Source organism: Aquarana catesbeiana, linkage group LG03, assembly GCF_042186555.1.
Source record: "Aquarana catesbeiana isolate 2022-GZ linkage group LG03, ASM4218655v1, whole genome shotgun sequence".
In the NCBI taxonomy this organism is placed as follows: Eukaryota; Metazoa; Chordata; class Amphibia; order Anura; family Ranidae; genus Aquarana; species Aquarana catesbeiana.
In genome coordinates, this window is record NC_133326.1 from 504,832,101 (window position 1) to 504,857,792 (window position 25,692).

Genomic DNA, 25,692 nt, shown 5'->3' on the forward strand with positions numbered 1-25,692 from the left:
ATAAGGTCAGATGGCTCTAAACTGTAAGTTATGCTGCTCCAAAGTTCTTAAAAAAGCTGTAATGAAGAAATATGAAGGCTATCATTACTGACCTTTCCACTTGAAATTACAAGTTCCATGGCCGTCATGCTGATCTAATGGCTTCAAGTACTATTATAGTAAGGTTCCTTAATCAAGCTTGCCAAATAGAAGGTCTGAAGTCCCCCCCCCCCCCCCAATTCTGGCCAGTGTCTCAGAAACTACTGAAGTCAGAGATAGCCAAGAATCCAGCATGTTTAGAAAGAGGTCTGCAAAGGCAGCCCCCGCTTTTCTTCCAGTACAGGTGCCGTTTTGTTTTACTGTTTATTCATTGTATGGATACTATAACTTATTATGAATGTTTTGTTTCGAATAACATGTATGTAACTATAGAGTGCATGGGAAGTTCTAGAAGTGTAAGACTGACTTCCAAAGGTTACCTAAATCAAAACAAAAAAATAAGATAAAATGAATTGACCACTGAGGGCTGATTGACATCTGAGTTTCACATGAACATGGTCCACATTCCTATGTGATTCTTGTGAAATTTTCAGCTCATTCATTTGAATGGGCTAAAATCACACTGGATTGCACCAAAAGTAGTGCATGTACCTACCACTTTTAAAAATTTACTGCAATCGGATTGCATGGTACTGCAGTACCATGTGATCCAGTACAGGCAAATGCACTGTGTTTGGAATCTGCTTTCTAAATGTTGTTAGGATACCTGCAGCAATTCGCACACCCAATGTTTTTTGAATGTGGTGCAAAAAATATGAATGGAACACAAGTTGCACTGCGTTGTGGTGTGATCGATCCCTACAAGAAACAAAAACCAGCTTTGCTGCATAATTCACTTTCAATCCAGAGATTTGCCCTGCAGTACTTTTTCTGCCTCTAGATGTTCTCAGTCTGATATCCAGCATTATTTACCCACTTTCTTTAACCCCAGGTCATCCTGGACCTGACCCAGGCCTATGACAGGACAGTGAAAGGAGAAGTAGCACAGCGGGAGATCATTTCCCCTTTCACTTTGCTTTTTCCTCATATCAGCATGTTTTTTTTTCAGCATATTAACTGATGGCTCGCTGTACTGCTCCTTCCTCTCACACTCCATCTTTGCTGTACAGGAGCTGCAGAGATTGATAGCAAGTAAAATGCAGGTAATTACACTGGTTGGATTAACCCTCTGGCTACAGCGGGGGGTTTACACACATCCCCGTGTGACTATCTGACAAGCAGACTTCTTCCGCCTGTCAGATAAAAGCAGTCCGGCCCCTACGAATTGCTTTCATACCCCTCCAGGTAACGTGCAACCCCGTGCACACCCCCGCCATGTATCCAAGGCTCCGCTTGCCCATCCACGGGCCCGAGACTGGCATAACAGGTGCTGCCAGGTAGGGGGGAGGGAGCTGAGCTAACACATCCACTGTCGTCCAAAGCTTGTCACCGACCCAGAAACTACAGGTTTCGAAGTCACATCCGGGTCCCCCCGCCCGTTTGCCTTGTTAGCATGGCTGGGAAAGAATGTGATGCAATGCGATCTGCACTGCATTACATTCAGTGAAGCACAGGTAACACATCCAGGGTCTTTTAAACCCTGGATGTCTCATTAAAGAGAACCTGTCAGCAAAAAAATTCATAACACAGGGGACTTTTTTGCCAAGTAAAAAACGTTTTTTAAAATGGTAAAAATGAGAAAAAAAAAAAAGAAGTACGCCTAAGCTTATAACCCCCCCCCCCCCCCCAAAAAAAATGTTTTGAGGCCCACCCCCACATATACACATGCGTCAGGGGTGCCTACACATAAAAACGTTGATTGCAATACATGGTACATATTGCCACGCACAAAAGAGCAATATTTCTAGCACCTGACCTCCATAACACTAAACTCATGACCTATAGGGGGCTTTAAAGCATTGCTTATAGAAAATATACAGTACTGAAGTTTGTCGCCATTTCACGGGTGCAAGCAGTTTGACACGTTGGGTAACTATTTACTCGGTGTAACCTCATCATTTTACTATTAAATTGGATAACTTATTGCATCTATGGGCCCTAAAATAAATTTTAGTGTATTTTTACAGAAATATTCCTAGACCTTTACGGTAAGATCATGTAACATACAAAATTGGAACTACCACTATTTTATTCTCTTGGGTGTCTGCTTTCAGAAAATATATAATATTTTTGGTGTTTTATGCAATCTTTAGGCCCAAAATGTTTTTTTTTACGCTGTGCAAAGAAACTTGTCAAAACAGCTCTGGCAGCAAAAGGGTTCATTTTTGATTTAATGATGACAGAGCTGCATTCATTTGTATCTTTTATATTTGCCCAGACTTCTGATTGAAAGTAAATTATACAAATGTGTCCAAATTAATTGTCTCGCCAGTCTTACAAGAGAAAAAAAAAAGTAATACAATAATAATAGCTGGCATGTCCATCACATATATCCTTCCTTTATCCCAGTTAACGTACAGGAATCTGCAACCCTCTCCCAGACTCTATGATTAACCCTTTCATGCCTAAGCCTATTTCTGACATTTGGTGTTTACAAGTTAAAATCCGTATTTTTTGCTAGAAAATTACTTAGAACACCCCAAACATTATATATATATATAATGTTTGGGGTGTTCTAAGTAATTTTCTAGCAAAAAATACGGATATATAATGTTTGGGGTGTTCTAAGTAATTTTCTAGCAAAAAATACGGATTTTAACTTGTAAACACCAAATGTCAGAAATATATATATATATATATATATATATATATATATATATATATATATATATATATATATATATATTTTAGCAGAGAATCTAGAGAATAAAATGGTGATTGTTGCAATATTTTATGTCACACGGTATTTGTGCAGCAGTGTTTTAAATGCAACTTTTTGGGAAAAGGGACACTTTCATGAATTTAAAAAAAACAAAACTGTAAATTTAGCCCAATTTTTTTTTATAATGTGAAAGATGATGTTGCGCCGAGTAAATAGATACCAAACATGTCACGCTTTATGATGTACACACTCGTGGAATGCCGACAAACTACAGTACCTAAAAATCTCCATAGGCGACGCTTTAAATTTTTTTTTGCAGTTACCAGGTTAGAGTTAGAGTTAGAGGAGGTCTAGTACTAACATTATTGCACTCACTCTGACGATCGCGGTGATACCTCACATGTGTGATTTGAACACTGTTTACATATGCGGGCGCGACTTCCGTATGCGTTTTCTTTGCTGCGCGAGCTCGCGGGGACGGGGGCGCTTTAAAATTTTTTTTTTTTTCTTATTCATTTTATTTATTTTTATATTATTAAATTGTGTTTTAAAAAAAAAACGCGATCACTTTTATTGCTGTCACAAGGAATGTAAACATCCTTTGTGACAGTAATAGGTGGTGACAGATACTCATAATGGAGGGATCAGAGGTCTAAAAGACCTCCGATCCCTCCTTTGCACTTCAAAGTATTCAGATCGCCTAAAATGGCAATTCTGAATACTGTATATATTTTTTTTAAATCCGGTGCCATTGGCAGCCGAGTAACCCGGAAGTGACGTTGTGTTTACATTTGGGAGACTGGAACGAAGCTGTAACAGCTTCGTTCCAGTCTGTGGCTAGACACCAGAAGTGCCGGATCGGGTCTCCCGGTGGGACGGGAGGTCTGGTCAGAGCGGCAGCGGCGGGGGGGGTTGTGGATGTCCCCTCCCGCTCCTCCGGGATAACAAATCGAGCGGCTTTTAGCCGCATCGGTTGTTATCCCTGGAAAGCCGATCACCGCTCTAAAAACCGGTACTGAGATAATGCCTGCAGCTGCGGGCATCATCCCGGTATAACCCCCGAAAGCTGAGGCCGCATATCTGCGTACGCTCGGCGGGAAGGGGTTAAGCTCTTGACAGATTAAAATGCGTTGGTGGGCAGATAAGCAGGTGGAACAGCCTCTGTACTGAGAAATACCAATAAATACTCATATCTGGTTTTACGATGGAGGGTGACTTTTTTCCATCTTGGATGGTTAGGACTAGGGAGCGGGTAGCAAATCACTTGAAGCCAGTGCCTATCGATTGGGGAAGCAGGGAGCAACTGCCTTAATAGAAGCAATATAGTTTTCCTGTATCGTGGCTTTATCTAGATGCATTTCCAACACTAAATATGCCAATCACCCCCCACCCCCCGGAAAATTTGACAGCCCATTTTACTACAACAAATTTAGGAGCTGCCAATGTTGACTTGTTTTTCAAAGATGTAGGCTTGTCAAGTTTTGACAACTTGTTAAGTCCTGACCTATTTATGGTTAAGTATAAGGTTGACCAAGTACAATTCAGTAAGGAGTGCTGCGTTAGGGAAGCCCACCTTAACCACTTGACAACCGTCTCCTGTACATATACGTTGGCAATTTAAAGATAGATATCTCGGTAACGGCAGCAGCTGCTGCCACAACCGAGGTATCCATCTTTTGAGCCGGCGGTCCTGTTTACGATAATGGTGGTCTCTGCGGCATTCACTGTCGCCGCTCTCCCGCGCCCTCCACTGCTGCCGACGGCTCCGAGGCGGCGATCGGGACCTGTCCGTGGCCGGGTATGGAGACGAGTGAGGGGAAAATGGCCCCCACCTGACTCCATACTATAGCAGGGCAGAAGCGACGTCAAAACATCACTTCCGCCCATATGTCTTAAAGGGCCATTTTTCTGTTATTTTTTCAAATGACAATTTTTTCTTTTTTTTTTTTTTTTATTGCATTTAAGTCCAAATATGAGATCTCAGGACTTTTTGACCCCAGATCTCATTTAAGAGGACCTGTCATGCTTTTTTTCTATTACAAGGGATGTTTACATCCCTTGTAATAGGAATAAAGGTGACCCAATTAAAAAAAAAAAAAAAAAAAAAAGTGAAAAAATAAAATCAAGTAAAATAAATAAGAAAACATTTTTTTTAACGCACCCCGTCCCGACGAGCTCACGCAGAGAAGCGAACGCATACGTGAGTAGAGCCCGCATATGAAAACGGTGGTCAAACCACACATGTGAGGTATCGCCACAATCATTAGAGCAAGAACAATAATTCTAGCCCTAGACCTCCCCTGTAACTCAAAACATGCAACCTGTAGAATTTTTTAAACGTCGCCTATGGATATTTTTAAGGGTAAAAGTTTGACGCCATTCCACGAGCAGGCGCAATTTTGAAGCGTGACATGTTGGGTATCAATTTATGCAGCATAACATTATCTTTCACAATATAAAAAAAAATTGGGATAACTTTACTGTTGTCTTATTTTTTTATTAAAAAAAAAGTGCGCTGGCAAGACCGCTGCGCAAATACGGTGTGACAAAAAGTATTGCAATGACCGCCATTTTATTCTCTAGGGTGTTAGAAAAAAAATGTATAATGTTTAGGGGTTCCAAGTAATTTTCTAGCAAAAAAACTTGCTTTTAACTTGTAAACACTGAGCCTGAAAAAGAGACCTGGTCTTTAGGTGGTTAATGCGTGAAAAAAAAAAAAAAAACCACACTTGCAGCATTTTCTGCCAGGCAGCGCACCACAACAAACACTATGAAAATAGTTACCGTATGCCAGTTCCTTTTATTCTGTAGTTCAGTCCTTACAGCCCAGGTATTTTGCCTCTTTTCCAGTCTTCTTTAGGGTCTCTAACAATTGGTCCACTGAGTGTTGGTCAGACTGTATCAGCACTTTCTTATTCGGCAAGTCAATTTCAAACTTCACATCTAAAAAAAGGAAAGAAGCCTACATTAATGCTTCCATCCAAAAAGGTAGTTTTTTTTGTTATACTGTATACACCCAGGCTGTAGCACACGCCAATTTTTATATCTCTGTGACGTCTCTCTAGGACATTAGATCCCAAAGGCATTCATATTCCTTTGGCGTATGGAAACCAAATTACAGTATTGGGACGCCTGCCTTTACACACACACACATGAACTTTAAAGGCAGGCGGCCCAATACGTTTGGCAATATAGGGTATGTAGGTATTGGAACAGGTCTCTAGATTCAGCAAAGGATGATGTTATGAATTTCCAAAAAGACCCAAGAAAAAAAAAAAAAAAAAAAGGTATATATTTCTAAAAAGTGTGGGTTCGATATTGTACAGTTTTGATGTGGGCCGTTAGCGGGTTACCCTATCTTGGGGATAAGGGTGAAGAATGTTTTGGTTCCCTTCACTGCCTATCTATGTAAAGCTGGATTCTCTTCCCAGCATCATTTAACCCCAAAAAACTAGCACATACTGTGAGTGATGCCTGGCAGATGGGGGCTTTGGGAACCCCTTTTCTGGGACTTCTCCACTACAAAGATTCAGACAATAATAAAATCCAAGTACAGCTTCAAACACTTGCTCACGTAATCAACTTTTCTATTAGGCAGACTGCAGATTTTAGTTTCCTATACAACAAATGGAAAAGTAGCAGCTATACATTATCTTCTACTTTACTGCTCCAGCCTTCTGTGATCAGGAAGCTTCCATGTGGGCCAATATCCACCAGTATAATGAAGAGCTCTGGTCTCGGATATTTACTTGTGTTCTCAGTGTTTGCTTGTCCTGATTACTTACTGTGAACAAACAGCTTCATGGCTTGGAAAAAGAATTTAAAAGCCAGGGAACAGGGACAAAAGCAGAGCTTGGAACATTTCAGAGAAACACTAGCCTTGGCGGAAAGCAATTTGAAAATTTGATCAACCCTCCCACCACCGCCGTTCCGCAACAGGTCAGAAATCATCCATCATTGCTGTGACTACGATGAACTGAGGGAAGCATTGGCAAATTTGATGGCTGGTAATCACCCGTGTAAAAATACAGACTTGTGCAGGGGGCAATGAGAAAGGTCAATAATGGATTACATTTGTGTGCTGTACCCTCATTTGACCATATAGTACTTGCCATCTATCTGATAAGTAAAGAAATATTTTACAGCCTTGGGGGTAATGGATGTGTCATAAAGCCCCAAATATGAGCAGATTGGGTATAAATTAACTTATTCCGTGATATATGTGCAACTGGTTCATTTTAATCTCCTCCTCAACATCACATACTCCTCTTTTCTTCTTTCCCCCACCACTCTTAAGCTGCAGGGGGAATAGGAAACTGCCCTATGTAAGCTATGAGTTGCTCAAGCATGAGTGTTGGTGCACAGCATTGGTGCTTGTATGAGTGTACAGCATTGGTGCTTGTAGCTTGGCCCAGCAGCATCATGGTGAGTAAGTCACATGCTCCTCTATACGCATGTTTTCTTGCTCCCGGCAACTGAAAAAAGAGTGGTAGGGGATGAAGAAAAGTTTATTATACAATGCCGGGAAGGGAAACACCAATGCAAATCTGCTCATTTTATAGGGGTTTATGTTAAATGGTTCTGTTAATGGCTCTACAAGTCAAGGTGACTGGATGCTGGTCAGATGTGTAGTATAGCCTACTCAAACATCATTTATAAACATGCATGCTCATTGGATTAGACTGTGCATGACTATATTGATGAAAAAGAATAGGAGGAAGAGATCCCCAACCTGACATAAAAAAAATAAAAAATAAAATATGAATTACACTTCACTCCAAAGACATGCTGATGGCGAGATGGCCATCAAGACTGAACTATGGCAATGATGGGCTGTTCAAGAGTCAACTGCTGGGAAATTAGAGCCCTCTTTCCTGCTTGCCTGTGTGGGTCTTACAGAGCTTAGTGGAGCCAGGTTTTTACCGCTGGAGGAGAGAAGCTGGACGGATGTTTAAATCCACCGCCCTCGCCTGAGTGTTTCCTCCTGTCTGTGCCCATTAGACCTCCGTAATAGAGGTCCCACGGTTCTGGTAAGAGGCCATCTGGCATTCCTTATCATTTATCATCTGCCGGCTACAGTGTGTGATCCCATTTTGGAAAGGACCATTTGGGGGTTTTCTATCTGCATCCTTTATTGGACTTTATAGAACACTCTATGGACTTTTTTCTGTGTTTGTATGTTAGCACATATGTATAATTTATCCTGACACAGGTTTCATTCAGATAATGCATTCGTTTGCTGGTACATGGTCTTAGTTGGTTGATTTGTCCAGATAGGACATTACATTAATTGGAGTTTCTATTTTGCACACACTTGATTTTTAGATTTTTTCTTTTTTTTGGGTTGCGCATCTACTTTTCACATCACACTTCCAAACGGAATATTCCGTTTTTTTAGATTGCAGCACCCGTCACATAAGTATTAACATTCACCGTAATATTTTTTAATAATATTTTTCATATATTGTTTTCATCAATATTCTCTGGGGGTAGCGCGGATTGACCACGTTACACATAGTTTCTGATATCTTGCACAATAAAAGAAGCTACATCCTGGATCATTTGTATATGATCTACATATTACGTTCTATAATTTCTAAGTCTTTGGTTGGAAACAAAAACCTCTCGAGGCCAGGAAGAGTTTATTCCATCATAAAAACATGAAAAAGCATTTGGGATGGTTACAATGTTCTCTCTCATCAGGGCTACAAACTGCTGGTAAAAATTTGGATGGTCTCAGGTATAAAATGTTAAAAGCAGGCCCCAGCAGCTAAAAAGAAATTCACAGTAATTTTGAGTCCTGAAGAAAGTGGACGATTAGAACCCTTAAAACGCGTTGACTTGTCCTTTTAAAGTTTTATGAAGAAACATTTTGGTTGGCACTACTCTTATTTTTCTGTACCACTTGGATCATACATCTTTGATTTCATAGGTTCTTCACACAGCAACAATTACAGGCTGTTTTAAGCAGGTTTCTGGCTGCTTTGAACTCCATTACTCCCTGCACTATTATAAAACAATGAACATTGCAAATGCAGAAACATTCTCATTTTTACATTTTAATATGTGTCTATGTGTAATCTGTAACTGATCATGAACTATTAAAGGGAATCTGTCATGATAGAAACATGGGAGCTTGCACACTGATGTTTAAAATATGCAAACTACAAGGTTGTGACCCTGATTCAGCCTTAATTTCTCACTGACCTCAAGCAAGTATGCAAGACAGAATTGAGACCTCCCTTGCTGCATGCTTGCACTCACTACTAGATAGAAAAGCCGGGATGAACATGACACCTGTTCTCAGCAATGGCAGCTTTCATATTTCTGTCCTCATAGGTTCACTTTAAAGGATGAATCCACCCAAAACCAATTCTGGATAGTTTAGCAAACTAGCTGTTCATTATATCTTTTAGATTTGACTACTCAGCCTGCCATGGCTGTGTCTAGGTGTCAGCTTTACTGTTGTTTTCTTTATTTCTTATTATGAAAAAGAATGTGGTAGCAGGGGTAGGAACATCCCAAAACATGTAGAAAGACACAAACACCACTGTGGGTTGGCATTGAGTCAGGAACTATGGCAGGAGTGGCAAGTAGTGATATCACCATGAAATACAAGAATCCAACAGGTTGCTCAACACACCAGCATATACCTGAAGAACAACGTTTGGGTGAACAATGCAAACTTTAACGAACAGAATGACACAGTACTGTTACCTGGAAGTCGGGAGAGAACCCGCGTCACAGCATTCGAGCAACCTTCACAGGTCATGTCCACAAAAAATTCCTCTTTCTGAAAGCAAAAAAAGAAACAAGAAAATTATATACACTCTGGTATGTATTGCTCCTTGCATGATTCAGTGTTAAAGTGGATATTCCTTTCTAGATTTGATGAAAACATAATTTCCATACACACAGTAGTCTTGATAAAAAATAAATGAAAAAACACAAATGATTTTTCCCCCCCCACAACATTTCCCTCTTATACATTGTTTCCCATGTAGCATCTCAGTGTCCTTTGGCACATCCCTGTCCCTCCATCTTTGGCTCCAAAGTGCATTATAAGCGGGAACCCCAAAAAATAAAAGCAGAAAAAAAAACTACTGAAATTTCTGGGGGAGGGTCTAAGTTCACCATTTGAAAAAAATAATAAATGCACATTTATTATTTTTTTCTAGAGAGCCTGCAAAGCATTGCACTTGAAGAATAGTGGTCTGTCTGTACCTCTGATAAGGGCAGGCAGTTACCTGAGAGCAGGAAGATCAATGAACGAGGACGCTCACCAATGCCCTCGTAGTTCATTGAGAACTACAAGCTCTCAGCCACAACAGGTGACGGTACTTTTGGTCTATTCAATCACAGGAAACTGTTTCTAAATGATGAAGCTGTGTAGGTGGAGTGCCAGAAGATCCCCCGCCTGTTGTCACAGGGGGACAAGGTGCAGATGCTGGAAGAGGTTACATGTTCCACCCCAAAAAAGGGTGGAATATGTAACATATTCTAAAGGTGAACTTATCATTAAAAAGTAAGCATTTCCTTTGCCTGGTCCTTACTGATTGGCCAAGTGCTGTTACTTGGGGTTGGGGAGCAAGGGGAGTTTATGCTTTTAAGTAGGTGAGGAGGAAAGGGGTTAGGTGACCCTTTTACTTTTTCCTGCATGGCCAACGGAAAGGGTCACTTTAAATAAATCTTTTGCATTGCCTATTCCATTTATGTGCTATTGGAATTAAAAAGAGAAGAATAGGTTTCACGAAGAAAAAAAAAAAAAAAAACAATTATATTATAATTATATATACAATACACACACACATTACTCACCTAGGTGACTGTAGCTTAGGTCCTATGCTGAATCTGGGCCCGCCACTACTAAGACTGAGAACCGAGCGGTCAAAGACTGCGGATTGGGATGGCACAGTGGTGTAGTGGGTAGCACTCTTGCCTGGTTGGGATTCGAAGGGTCGCCGGTTCAAATCCCAACCACGACACTACCTGCCTGGAGTTTGCATGCTCTCCCGGTGCCTGCGTGGGTTTCCTCCGCGTGGCCCTAGTATGAATGTGAGTTGGGGATCTTAGTGTGTAAGCTCCTTGAGGGTAGGGACCGATGTGCGTGTGCAATGTATGTGTGGAGCGCTGTGTAAATTGACGGCGCTATATGGGTACCTTAAATAAATAATATAATAGATGAACATCTTAATGAGACACAATGTACAGGGATAGGGACAATAGACACACACCCACACTCACTCAGGTTTAACTGGATGGACTATGTAACTACGATTGCTCAGTTCTCTGCCTTGTCAGCCCCTGGCTCTCTTCTCTGCTCCTCCAGCCCTCACTGGAGCACTGGGCTGTGGAAGGGGCTTATTCAGGCTCTCAGTGGCTCGCTGAGAGGCTGAGCTAGCTGCCGGTCCAGGCTTCTGGGTGGATCCTGACTGTATGGTCCGACATTTTCAGTGCCTTGAACGGCACTGTGATGTCAGCCGACAGCGGGCTTTAGCACACAGGAACTGCACTCCTGTGATCCATAGAAGTACAGCCAAAAAAGCTTTGGCTATATGGTAAACCATGTCAAATTTTCTTTTTAAAAAAAAAAAAAAAAAACCCTGCAAAAAAAAAAAAAAGACATAATGTGCTAGTATGCATCGCATACTAGCACATTATGAAATATTTACCTTAGAACGAAGCCCTGTACTGCCACACTGTGAGCTCTGACAGACACTTCATCTTCACCCGGGCTTCCTTTCAGGTTTGAGTCCTCTGGCCATCTGACTGGCCACGTCGAGATATCACTCCCGCGCATGCGTGGGAGTCATGGACCGCAGCCTGGAGCTCTGAAGGGAAGGCACAGGTATACCGTCCTTTCAGAGCGCATGCGCCGGTGACATCACCAGCTGCGCGAAGTGTAAACCATGCAGGTTTAAGAAAATATTCATAGTACCTACAGGGAAGTCTTACATGTAGGTACAAGTTTACAAACTCTTTAAGGTTCATTTTAGGGTCAGTTGTGTAGAAAAATCTGGCCATACTCCCTGCATTCTGATTAAACAATCCTTTTAGATCTGCCAACAGCTTTGCAGAACAAGAGCCTACCTGACTAGACAAAAATGTAATGTACTATTTAGATGGGGTAGTTTGGTAGATAAAAAAAAAAAATTCAGATTACAAGGTATATGGCCAGCTTTAGTTTTAAATGAAGGATTAAAGTGTATGTTACCCCCAAATGCCTGTTTCCTGCTACGTGTCTGTGTTACAATGTACTTGTATGAAAAAGTATTCTACTCTTTTTGCATTGCTCCCTGGTGATCCTGCCAGTCCTTTAGCTTTCCTATTTCAAACTGACCACACTAGGCTAGTAAGCACATTCATCCCAGAGTAGTAATTTTGCTTCATTGCATTTTACTTAGGAGCACTATCCTCCAATAGTCAGACTTGTGCTGGCACGCCCCCCTGCACTGCCAGTTACTGGGAAGATCAGTGTACTGCCGTTTCTCTGCCTCTTGCTGAGGTGTCTCTCTGCAGTCTTCACTCCTAGCTCTCTAAGCACGTTATAAAGTGAAGAAGAACAGAAGTCATGTGATCACTTATTAAATTTTTTTTTATATATACACACACACACACACACACACACACACAAACATTTTGCCTTGCATTTCTATTTTGAACTGAATGGGTTGTTTTACAATGTGAGGGTTCACATATACTTTATGGTTAAGCCTTGGTTCAATGAAAAAGCCCACGCTCACATGTGATTCGACATGCCGGCAATAGCACCGATTCCGATTCCCAAAAGTAGTTTCTGCACTACTTTTGGCGACTTCGGGGTGATTTCAATAGCAATCTGTGCATGAACCCGCACAGATGTCGGTCAAATCGCCCCCCAAAGTCGGACTGAAAAGCCGGTTTGAAATTGTGTGGGTTCAGCTGCACACTTTCACACCTGCCCTCATGTTCTCTTTAAATAAACATTTGTTCTTATCATCAGAATGATAAGTTTAAAGGACACTGGAACTAAAGTTCACACTTTCATATGTTCAGTCTATGTGCAGCAGGTCCACGCTCATTAATGCGATAGCTAGAATGATTTGTGCAATTACCCTGAAGCTGATATAGAAACTCTTATTTATCAAAGTGTTATTAAAGGGCAACTTCCGTGAAACAGAAAATGTACACAATTAAAAACGTATCATAGCAACTATTTTATCTGCTGAAAGATTTTATAAGTAATGGACACAACCTAGTGATGCACCTAATGCTGCTGAGCTAAAGGGCTGCACATCATAAGATAAGTGATCTCATAAATAAAAGGTGTATCAGATCGCCATTTTATTATAACAGCTAGTCAGGAGGGGGTGTGATCTTTCACTTTACCGTCTATTTTGTCTTGATGAAGTTCTTGTTTACATAAAAAACACACGGCTGTGGCTTTTCGGAAAACTGTACCTTTGCCTGGCTTTGCCCTGCCATGTATTTTTCATCACTGTCTAATATCCTGCCTGCTTCCTGTCCGCTGACCCACATTCTGAATTCCAAAACAGAAGCTGGAACTGCCACCACAGTTAATTGAAACACAAGAAAACATTATGGACACAGGGAGCGTTAAAATGCTGTGCATGCCGTTTTTAAAGAATTCTTATAGTGATGTGAGCACACAATTCACTTATCAATACAGTCTTAAGCCGACCATAGACAGTTCGAACCTCAGCCAGTTCAGCAAGGACTGGCCGAGATTCGAACCATGTATGGGCAGGCTGAATGTACCCAAGTTGATCGATTGATCAACTTGGGTACAACCGGCCCATCGGATTTTACATGCAATTATTGCTAGTGGCTATTATAGCCGTTAGCAGTAATTACTGTCTCTTCCTGGCGGGGAGCCCCGTTGAGAGAACACAATAGCTCAGCGGGACTCACACTGACTGTGTTGATGTAGGAAATCAAGCAAAATTGAAAGAAGATCGCTCCATCTATGGCCAGCTTTAAAGCAGTAGTAAACCACATCCTTTAAAAAAAAAAAAAAAAACTGCAAAACAATGGCATAATATGCTAGTATGCATTGCATACTAGCACATTATGAAATTCTTATATTAGAATAAAACTCTCCAGAGGGAAGCCCTGTCAGCGGTGACAGCGAGCATTTGGTCCCTTTAGAGCGCATTCGCTGGTGACATCACCGGCTGCATGCAGTGCGAATATCTCCTAAACAGTGCACGTTTAGGAGATATTCACTGTACCTACAGATAAGCCTTATAGGCTTACCTGTAGGTACAAGTGAAAATAAAAGGCTTTAGAGTACTACCACAATGACATCGTTAGCGCTAAATCGTCGCTCATTTTTGTGGCGCTGTTTTAGCGGCGCTTTTCGGACCCTAGCAGGGCGTTTTGGGCGCTAAATACAAACGCTCCCAACCCACCCAAAGATGCTGTTTGCAGGACTTTTCATAATGCCCCGCAAACACACCACCCGACTGTGAAAAGACACACTGCAATGAATTGGAGGCAGTTTTCAGGCACTTTGCAGAGGCTATTTCTAGCGCTAAAGCGCCTGAAAACTGCCCCAGTGTGTAAGGGGTCCAACTACCACTTTAATGATTGTGGTTGCGTATCTGTTGCATCTTAGGGCAGGTTCACACTTGTGGAGAGAGCTGCATTTTGTGCATATAAAAAAAAACACGGGTAGAGAGGTGTGAAAAACAGCTGCATACTCCTGCACTACTCCGCAGGGCTCTGTGCGACACTGCGTTTTTATAAACGGTCGCTCAGTTCCGCTAAGCCGCTGTGCAAATAAATGAATGCACATTTCACTAAAGATGGAGGGGGGGGGGGGGAAACGAACCATGCCTTGTGTTGTAAAAACAAAAAGGCAAATGCCCCTTTGGCAGCTGAGACCACTACCTGCAAAAGAAAAAAAAAAATATATAGAAGAAAAGCTGCTCGCATTTGCAGCAGAAGAGTATATAGGCGGGCAGTGGCTATTTGGCTGCACAATCATGCACAACTAAATCTGTTACTTTGGTTGCAAAACAGATGCAAAAAGAAATAAAAAAAAAATAAAATAAATAAAAAATCACACGTACGTGCTTGCACACAAATTACGCAATTATTATTACGCAACTGCTTTAATGAATGTCTGCAATGCTCGCTCCTGTACAGATAGTCAGAGAATATAGCTGGTCAGTGTAGTTTCAGCTATAGCAGGCTTACCGATACTTGATTGCCCCCCCTGGACTTTTACATAATGTTATATACTCTAGCTGCTAGAACAAGAGGCTGAGCAAAAGATAGAAAAAGGAGTGCCTGTCATACAGGGAGATGCAGGTGTCTTCAAGCTTCTAGTTAAAGTGAACATAAAAGTATTTATTTAAAAGAACAAAACACGTTATACTTTCCTGCTCTGTTCAATAGTTTTGCACAGAGCAACCCTGATCCTCCTCTTCTCAGGTCCCTCGCCAGCACTCCTAGCTCCTCCCTCCTGCTGAGTGCCCCCACAGCAAACCCCATGCTATGGGACACACATGCAGGCTCGCTCCCTGAGCCATGCTCCCTGTGTCCATTGACACATACAGTGTGGCTCGGCTCTGCCCCTCTCCCTCCTCACTGTCTTTGATTGACAGCAGCAGGAGCCAATGGCTCTTCTGTTGCCTCTGAGACAATAAGGAGACAGAGAGGAGAGATCTGCTGCTTTCATGAACAGCGTTGGATCAACATCGGGCTCAGGTAAGTATAAGGGCGTGCTGGAGGAAGCAAAGGTATCTTACCTTAATGCATAGACTGTATTAAGGTAAACAACCTTCTGCCTTTTGAACAACTTTAAAAAGTGGTTGTAAACCCTACACATGAAATATCAACAAAGAATTTCCCTCTAGTGTGTACTTGTCTTAATTAAGAGCACCAAGTGTAATTTCTGTCTGCTGCTTCATTCCTCTGCTATCAGCATGAATCACTTCTGACAAGTTTTCCTGACACCAAGAGAAAAAATTGACAGGAAAGGGATCTCCAGCTGATTGGCAGTCTTAGCTCTGTTCCTGTGTGCCGTGTTAAGGGGTGTGTCCCTTCCCTCCAATCAGCTCTCAGAGCTCTGCCCCCTTTTTTCTGACAGCTCAGACAAGCTTTATAAATTCTGCACTTTGAATGAATGAAGAGAAGATAAACAGGTACAGCTTATGTGGGAAGATTTGTTTAATCTCTGTGTATTGCCCGAGGCTACACAACTATTAAATTGCCCAATTCTTTCTACTACTTACTGTCACTTCTGTAATGCCCTGTACACACGATTGGACATTCCAACAACAAAATCCATGGATTTTTTCTGACGGATGTTGGCTCAAACTTGTCTTGCATACACAAGGTCACACAAATATTCCGAACGCCAAGAACGCAGTGACGTACAACGAGCCGAGAAGAATGAAGTTCAATAGCCAGTGCGGCTTTTCTGCTCGATCCCGAGCATGCGTGGAACTTTGTGCGTCGGAATTGTGTACACACCATCGGAATTTACGACAATGGATTTTGTTGTCGGAAAATTTGAGATCCAGATCGCAAATTTTGTGTGACGGAAATTCCAATGGAAAATGTCCGATAGAGCCTACACACGGTCGGAATTTCTGACAACAAGCTCCCATCGAACACAAAATCCCACCGTGTGTACGGGGCATAACACTTCTTCAGCGTTGCCTGCAATTTCACCAGCCTTGCCTGTTGTGGAACAAGCTCACTTACTTGTATTCTGAAAGAATAGCTAGCATCAAAGCTAGACATTAGTGGGCAGTCAGAGGGGAATATACAAAATCCAAATACTTCTCAATGTGAGGAAATCAAAGCTGCTGCACCACTTTTCTAGCATTAATTGCTCTTGTTAAAATGTTGCTCCTATTTAAAAAAAAAAAACATCTGCAACAGTTTTGTTTCTGACAGGGACTCATACGCCAAATTCAGTTAGTTCTAATTTGCGCCACAATACCCGCGTCATATTCCAAATAAAATACGGATAGTTTCTATCTTACAAAGTGGAACCAATTAAGACCAGCTTTCTTTTGGTGTACAGAGACAGATTTTTGCAAAAAAAAAAAAAAAGAAAAAAAAAAAAAAAAGTGTCCCGTGCGTTCTAAAATCAGCGCAGCATGTGCCAAATTCAAGAACGATTTCTAGACAAGTACATGAATTTGAAGCACGCTAAGACTCTTTAGAACACATGCAAGACACTCACAAATCTGTCTGTGCCAGCCTTTATGAATTCCAAGGATTATCTCTATGTCTAGTTACCCCCCCCCCCCCCTTTTTTTAACAAAACATTTTATTGAGAAAATAATAAAGATCGGATCATAGTTACAAAAACAGTGAGGTACACACATAGAACACACCAAAATGAGCTACCAAAGTATCAAACATAAGATACTAAACAATATCATTAGAGCAAGTCATGTAGGCCAGGTAAAATAGAAAGTGGAGGCACCCTGGAGGCAGCACACCCGCTGCAATTATAAATCAGAATGGTCTCCATCAGCTAGGATTGGGGGAAAGGGATGAGGTAGTAACTAAGCAGAGAGAACAGGGGCTTGCGTCAGGGGCCAATTAAAGAGAAGGGGGACTGTAAGTAGCCCAGATTCCCAGAGAGCCAAGTAATAGCCAAATAGTCAGAGCTGCCAGATCTTCAATTTGGGGTCTAGTCTTAACCCAAGCATCCCAGACCTTTCCAAACTTCTGGGGGCACTTACGACTCATATGTTAATTTATACAGAGGTAGCACCAAATCTTTTAGCTGGTGCCATTGGGGCACCGTGGGGGGTAGTCAGCTTCCAGTTTTGAAGAATAACCTTACTGGCATAAAAACACATATAGAATAACAGTAATTTATTATGTGTAGATTGAGCCACTGAGTCCCCAATTCCCAGGAGAAGCACCCTGGGATCCATCGTCATAGAGAGTTCTGTGATTATGTTAATCTCAAGTACCACCGTCTTCCAAAATTCCTGGATAAGCGAGCATTTAAAGATAACATGATAGTACGTCTAGTTTCTCCCTGAATCACTTCAAGATTGCAATACATATACTAGAGCTGCACGATTCTGGCTAAAATTAGAATCACAATTTTTTTTTGCTTAGAATAAAGATCATGATTCTCTCACGATTATTGCAGCGTAGCATATTTCATATTACACAAAAAATTGGGCTAACTTTACCGTTTAGTTTTTTGTTTTTTTTTAATTCATTAAAGTGTATTTTTTCCAAAAAAAAAATTGTGTTTGAAAGACCGCTGCACAGCGTAAATTGCACCCAAGCTGCCACAGCCGGGCGCCTACACTTACAATGACGGTACCGCATAGAGGGGCGAGGCTTCGGGCGTCCACATCACTGGACCATGGGACAGGTGAGTGTGTGTTTATTAAAAGTCAGCAGTACTCACTTTTGTTGCCAGCGGTTTAGACATTAATGGCTGTGTGTTGAATTATTTTGAGGGGACAGCAAATTTACACTGTTATATAAGCTGTACACTTACTACTTTACATTGTAGCAAAGTGTCATTTCTTCAGTGTTGTCACATAAAAAGATATAATAAAATTATATCTCTCTGTCTATATCTACATTTAGGTCCATATATATTTGGACCCAGGCACAATTTTCATACTTTTGGCTCTGTATGCCACCAGAATAAAATTAAAATGAAACAATCCAAATGCAGACTTTCAGCTTGAATTCAAAGGGTTAAACATAAATATTAAGTACAAATTTTAGGAACTACAAGCATTTTTATACACAGTCCCTCATTTTCAGGGGCTCAAATGTAATTGGACAAATAAATATAATCATAAAAAAATTGTTACATATTTTGTTGAGAATCCTTTACTGGCAATGACTGCCTGAAGTTTGGAACCCATGGACATTACCAAAGACTGGGTTTTCTCCCTTCTGATGCTTTGCCAGGCTCTAACTGCAGCAGTCTTCAGTTTTTCTTTGTTTGTGGGTCTTTCTGCCTTTAGTTTTGCCTTTAGCAAGTGAAAAGCATGCGCAATTGGGTTAAGATCAGGTGATTGACTGGGCCATTGCAGAATATTCCACTTCTTTTCCTTCAAAAGCTCCTGGGTTGCTTTTGCAGTTTGTTTTGGATCATTGTCCATTTGTACTGTGAAGTACCAACCAATCAACTTTGCTCCATTTGGCTGAATCTAGGCTGACAGTATATCTCTAAACACTTCAGAATTCATCCAGCTGCTTCTGTCTTCTGATACATCATCAATAAACACCAATGGCACAGTGCCACTGGAAGCCATGCATGAACATGCCATCATACTGCCTCCAACATGTTTTACAGATGACGTTGTATGCTTTGGATCATGAGCTGTTACAAGCCTTCTCCACGCTTTTTTCTTCCCGTCATTCTGGTACAGACTAATCTTTATTTTATTTATTATTTTATTTCAGGTACTTATATAGCGCCGTCAATTTACGCAGCGCTTTACATATACATTGTACATTCACATCAGTCCCTTACAATCTAAGGTCCCTAACTCACATTCATACATACTAGGGACAATATAGACAGGATCCAATGAACCTATCAGCATGTCTTTGGAGTGTGGGAGGAAACCGGAGTACCCGGAGGAAACCCACGCAGGCACAGGGAGAACATGCAAACTCCAGGCAGGTAGTGTCGTGGTTGGGATTCGAACCAGCGACCCTTCTTACTGCTAGGCGAGAGTGCTCCCCACTACACCACTGTGCCGCAAATCTTAGTCTTAGTTTCATCTGTCCAAAGAATGCTTTTCCAGAACTGGTCTGGCTTTTTTTAGATGTTTTTTGGCAAAGTCTAATCTGGCTTTTCTATTCTTCAGGCTTATGAATGGTTTGCACCTTGTGGTGAACCCTCTGTATTTGCTCTTGTGAAGTCTTCTCTTGATTGTAGACTTTGACAATGATACACCCACCTCCTGGAGAGTATCCTTCACTTGTCTGGATGTTGTGAATGGGTTTTTTTTTTACCATAGAGGAGGATCCTGCGATCATCCACCACTGTTGTCTACCATGGACGTCCAGGCCTTTTTATGTTGCTGAGCTCACCACTGCGTTGTTCTTTCCTCCGTGTACCAAACTGTTGCTTTGGCCTCTCATAATGTTGCTGCTCTCTCTCTGATGGATTGTTTAGTTTTTGAAGCCTTACAATGGACGGTTTCACTTGCATGGACAGCTCCTTTGAATGCATGATTTAGGTTCACAGCAATAGATTCCAAATGCAAATACCACACTTATGCCGCGTACACACGAGCGGACTTTCTATCCTACTTGGTCCGGCACACTTTCCGACGGACTTTGTCCGCCAGGTGCGCCGGACTTTAAAACGGACGGACTTGCCCACACACGCCGGGACTTTCCGGCGGGCTAAGTCCGCCCGTCTTTCCGACGGACTTTCGCCGGAGTTCCGGCGGACTTTCAGAATGAACGGACTTGCCCACACACGGACAAGTCCGTTCATTTTGAACGTGACTCAGGTGCGACGGGACTAGAAAAGGATGTCAATCTTGCCGCTTTTATCGGCGAGATTGACACCTTACTAGCCCCGTCGCGGGGCATACCAGGCCCTTGGGTCTGGTATGGATTATAAAGGGGAACCCCGCTACGCCGAAAAAACGGTGTGGGGTCCCCCTAAAATCCATACCAGACCCCGATCCGAGCACGCAGCCTGGCCGGTCAGGAAAGGGGGTGGGGACGAGCGAGCGCCCCCCCCCCCCTCCTGAACCGTACCAGGCCGCATGCCCTCAACATGGGGGTGGGTGCTTTGGGGGAGGGGGGCGCCCTGCGGGGCCCCCCACCCCAAAGCACCTTGTCCCCATGTTGATGAGGACAAGGGCCTCTTCCCGACAACCCTGGCCGTTGGTTGTCGGGGTCTGCGGGCGGGGGCTTATCGGAATCTGGGAGCCCCCTTTAATAAGGGGGCCCCCAGATCCCGGCCCCCCACCCTATGTAAATGAGTATGGGGTACATGGTACCCCTACCCATTTACCTAGGAAAAAAGTGTAAGTAATAAAACACACTACACAGGTTTTTAAAATATTTTATTAAACAGCTCCGGGGGGGGATCTTCCTCCGGCTTCGGGGGTCTTCTTCCGGCTTCGGGGGTCCCTCCGCTTCATCTTCTCCCGGCGTCCGGTTGGTTCTTCTCCGCTCTCTTCTCCCGGTGTTCCTGTTCTTCGGCCGGCTCCTCTGCTGTCTTCAAGTAGCTCTCTTGCCAGCAGAGGTCCGGACTTCTGGGCTTCTGGGCTTCTCTTCCCCAGATGTTGACACGACGCTCTCTCCTGCTGGACTGCTCTCCGAGGGCTGCGTTGTGACTTATATAGGTGGAGACCCCGCCCCCTTTTGATGTCACAGTCCCTGGGCATGCTGGGACTGTGACGTTTTAGGGGGCGTGGTCAACATCACCCATTGACCACGCCCCCTAAAACGTCACAGTCCCAGCATGCCCAGGGACTGTGACATCAAAAGGGGGCGGGGTCTCCACCTATATAAGTCACAACGCAGCCCTCGGAGAGCAGTCCAGCAGGAGAGAGCGTCGTGTCAACATCTGGGGAAGAGAAGCCCAGAAGCCCAGAAGTCCGGACCTCTGCTGGCAAGAGAGCTACTTGAAGACAGCAGAGGAGCCGGCCGAAGAACAGGAACACCGGGAGAAGAGAGCGGAGAAGAACCAACCGGACGCCGGGAGAAGATGAAGCGGAGGGACCCCCGAAGCCGGAAGAAGACCCCCGAAGCCGGAGGAAGATCCCCCCCCGGAGCTGTTTAATAAAATATTTTAAAAACCTGTGTAGTGTGTTTTATTACTTACACTTTTTTCCTAGGTAAATGGGTAGGGGTACCATGTACCCCATACTCATTTACATAGGGTGGGGGGCCGGGATCTGGGGGCCCCCTTATTAAAGGGGGCTCCCAGATTCCGATAAGCCCCCGCCCGCAGACCCCGACAACCAACGGCCAGGGTTGTCGGGAAGAGGCCCTTGTCCTCATCAACATGGGGACAAGGTGCTTTGGGGTGGGGGGCCCCGCAGGGCGCCCCCCTCCCCCAAAGCACCCACCCCCATGTTGAGGGCATGCGGCCTGGTACGGTTCAGGAGGGGGGGGGCGCTCGCTCGTCCCCACCCCCTTTCCTGACCGGCCAGGCTGCGTGCTCGGATCGGGGTCTGGTATGGATTTTAGGGGGACCCCACGCCGTTTTTTCGGCGTAGCGGGGTTCCCCTTTATAATCCATACCAGACCTAAGGGCCTGGTATGCCCCGCGCTCGCCGCAATAGGAAAATGTGTTTTTCCTATTGCAGCGAGCGTGAGATGCAATACCCTGCCCTCGTGTTGTATCTGGTCCGTCGGACCAGCATACACACGAGCGGGCTTTCCGTCGGACCAGCACACACACGAGCGGACTTTCCGCCCGAAACTGAGTCCGGCGGAAAGATTTAGAACTTTCTTCAAATCTAGGTCCGGCGGGCTTTTGGGAAAAAGTCCGCCGGAAAAGTCCGCCGGTGCCTACACACGGGCGGATTGTCCGGCACACTCTGGTCCGCCGGACCAAGTATGCCGGAAAGTCCGACCGTGTGTACGCGGCATTAGAATCAACTTCAGACCTTTTACCTGCTTAACTGATGAAGAAATAATGAAGGAGTAGCCCACACCTGGTCATGAAACAGCTTTGGATTCAATTGTCCAATTACTTTTGGTCCCTTGAAAAAGGGGGGGTGGCTACTCTTAAGAGCTATAATTCCTAAACCCTTGCTCCGATTTGGATGAACATACCCTGAAATTAAACCTGAGAGTGTGCACTTTCAGCCCATATCCATTGTATAACTATAGCTTGAATATGTTTTGGTAAATAACTGAAAAAACTAAAATTGTACCTGTGTCCAAATATATATGGACCTAACTGTAGATATAAAAATGGACATGGATGGAGACACAACTACCCAAAGTAAGGATTGCCTCTGTGGAGGTTCACCTCATCAGAAGGCCACAGAAGCGAGGCACTGTGAACAATGCATCTGAAAAAACTAAACATTACCTGATAACAGGTGATGCATTACACCGAAAAAAAGATCAAAAAAGAAAAGAAAAGATGCATTGTTCACAGTGGCAATCCCTACTTTGGGTAGTTGTGTCTCCGTTAGTCCATGCCTGGTTCTCCTTTCTGTGTCTGACTGTTCGGTGTTTTTTTTATATTTGAGTGCAAGCCTAGGTTGTATGGATTATATGGTATGTATCATTTACCTCTGAATATGATGCATTCCTTTTCACTGCTTCCATATGATATGATGTTGGAAGTGATGTCATGTGTTGTAATGCATCTCTATTGTATTTTCGGACAACTGTACTGATTAAAACAAAAATCATACGAGAAAAAATTATCGTGTTTGTCCGATCTAATAATAATCAGATGAACTGTTGTGATCGGCTCTCGAAAGCTCTGTACTAACAATTCGCTTATCGTACGATCGCTTTGAAAGCGGTATTTTTAGTCCAATTTTCGGATCGTGTGCACAGGCCATTAGTCTTGGTTCACACTGTGGCAGCTTCAATGTCGTCCGACTCTGAAGCCGCCCCGCACAGCGTGACTTCAGCGCGGCTTGCAAACGACTTCTGTAATAGAAGTCAATGTAAGACATTCTGAAGTCACCCCCAAGTAGTACAGGAACCTTTTTCTACGTCTGAATGACTTGAGTCGCTCCAATTAGAACGGTTCCATTGCACTGAATAGAGCACGACTTATCAGACGGCTAAGTCGCCTGACAGGTCGTCTAAGTGTGAACCGAGCCTAAAAGCAAAACGTCACCCAAAAGAGGGAATTTTCCTCCTCCTAAACCCCCTCCCCTGTATTTGGGACAATTTTTTTTGGGGGGGGGGGGGGGCGAGAGTAGCCTAGGCGATCCAAGCAGAAGTTCTCCTTACAACCCCCTGCCTTCTAGGACACATCACAGGCCCCAGAAGGTTGCAGGACCATTCACAATGTGCAGCATGGCTCATGCATGCGGAGCCACAAGGAGTCACAGCCAGCCGCCCACAGTGGAGATGCCGGCACTGGGGACCTGAAGACTGGTGAAGCACAGCGCTGGATCCCTGTGCCAGTGTATTAAAACTTTGAATTTTTTCCGAACTGACTAAAGAACCACTTTAGGGTTAAAAATTAGTGCATTTGAAAAAAAAAATCCATCCTGTTCCCTCAAATGTTCTTGTCACTGCAGTGGAAAATGAATATGGGTTGGACCCCACTAATGATTAGAAAATCAATCCCATGTTCTAAAAAAATAAAAAATAAAAAAATAAGCACTGGGGTGGTGCGCTTGCAGGACCGAAAAAAAAAAAAGTCCTGCAAGCAATGTCTTTGAGGCGGTGCGGGGGCAGTGTATACACCACTTTTAAACCACCCCTGCCATTGAAATCAATGGGCAGTGCTGCCGAAGTGCCTGCAAAGCGCCCCGCTCCCACCTGCATAGCGGCGCTTTACCGCTAATGCAGCCCGTGCCCCAGTGTGAAAGGGCTCTTAAAATTGTTCTAAAAAGTACACCACTATCACAGAGCAGTAAATATTGTAGTGATTAGGATCGGCTAATGAGGAGCTGCAGGAGGGGAGGAGGGGCAGATACATATGGATAGACAGCATACTACTATCATACAACAAATTCATAAATGGTTGTGCAACACTTTCTATTATTTAGCACATAAAGCACTAAATAATTGTGCATATAGAAACAGAAATTATATTTTTTCTGTGTACAATCTTTGTTACTCCCCTGTGGGTTCTAGCTATAAGGATGTGTACATTATTTGTGTGCTGCCAGGATGGGAGAGGAATTAAAGCGGAGTTTCACCCAGAAATGGAACTTCCGCTGATCCAGTCCCCCCCCCCCCCCCCTCCAGTGTCACATTTGGCACTTTTTTTTGGGGGGGGGTGGGGGGAGCAGATACCTGTCTACTCCAGGTATTTGCTCCCACTTCTGGCGAAAGAGCGCCGCAGAATTTGCGGTGAACTACACCATGTCTGGCCCCTCCTCTGTTCTCCACCCCAAACCCCCCCGCCGTCTTCTGGGAGACACACAGGTTCCAGAATACAGCAGGGACCAGTCAGAATGCTCAGCGCGACTCGCGCATGCACAGTAGGAAACTTCCTGATTCCCTCACCTAAAGTGATTGTAATGTTTTGTTTTTTTGTTTTGTTTTTTTTCGGGTGAGGACATCGCAGGCGCCCTGGACAGGTAAGAGCCCATTCACACAGGGGCAACACAACTTCCAGCGCGACTATGGGAGGCAACTTGGACACGACTTGAGTATGAATCACAGCACGACTTGGGGCAACTTACAACACAACCAGAAGTCGCCTCCAGGACAGGGAACTTTACAAGTGGCCAATCAGAGCTTATCAGCTGTGTGTGAGAAGGAGGGGGCTGGCTGTTTAGTGGAGTAAATTACTTTCTGTTTCCTGTAAAGTTGCCTCAGTATGAACAGTGATCAGTCTTGGAGGCAACTTCCATTGAAATCAATGGGCACAAGTCGCCTTCTAGTCGGATTGAAGTAGTACAGGAACCTTTTCTGAAGTCGGAGCGACTGCAGTAGCGTGCATTAAGACGGATCCATTCACTTACATTGATTTTTTCATGTTGCACGACTTGAGGTGACTAGGGGCGACTTGAGGTCGGATCCAAAGTTGCCCCTGTGTGAATGGAGCCTAGGTGTCATTATTTTAAAAGTCAGCAGCTGCAGTATTTGTAGCTGCTGACTTTAATTTTTTTTTCAGGCGGAACTCCGTTTTAAGATGACTGCTGGATTAAAAAGGTATGGAATTTCTTGTTTCGTTTTCTTAGGACAGTGTGCACATTTAACCACTTCAAGACCGCCGCATGACGATGTACGTCCAAACTTTGAACGGGGAT

At 43.5% G+C, this 25,692-nt stretch overlaps 2 protein-coding genes across 3 annotated transcripts in view; one reads left to right on the forward strand and one right to left on the reverse strand.

Annotated features, from left to right (window-relative positions):
* The window catches only part of G3BP1 (G3BP stress granule assembly factor 1), a 258,228-nt gene that overhangs the window by 152,713 nt on the left and 79,823 nt on the right, over positions 1-25,692 (forward strand). The window lies entirely within an intron of this gene.
* Positions 1-25,692, reverse strand: part of ATOX1 (antioxidant 1 copper chaperone) — a 36,469-nt gene that overhangs the window by 4,792 nt on the left and 5,985 nt on the right. For both annotated transcript variants that reach the window (XM_073621130.1, XM_073621131.1), the window contains exons 2-3: positions 9,518-9,593; positions 5,585-5,743 (exon numbers count right to left, since the gene is read on the reverse strand). In XM_073621130.1, coding sequence (XP_073477231.1) covers positions 5,613-5,743; positions 9,518-9,593 — 207 coding nt within the window. In that variant the 3' untranslated portion in view covers positions 5,585-5,612. The remainder of the gene's footprint in view (positions 1-5,584; positions 5,744-9,517; positions 9,594-25,692) is intronic.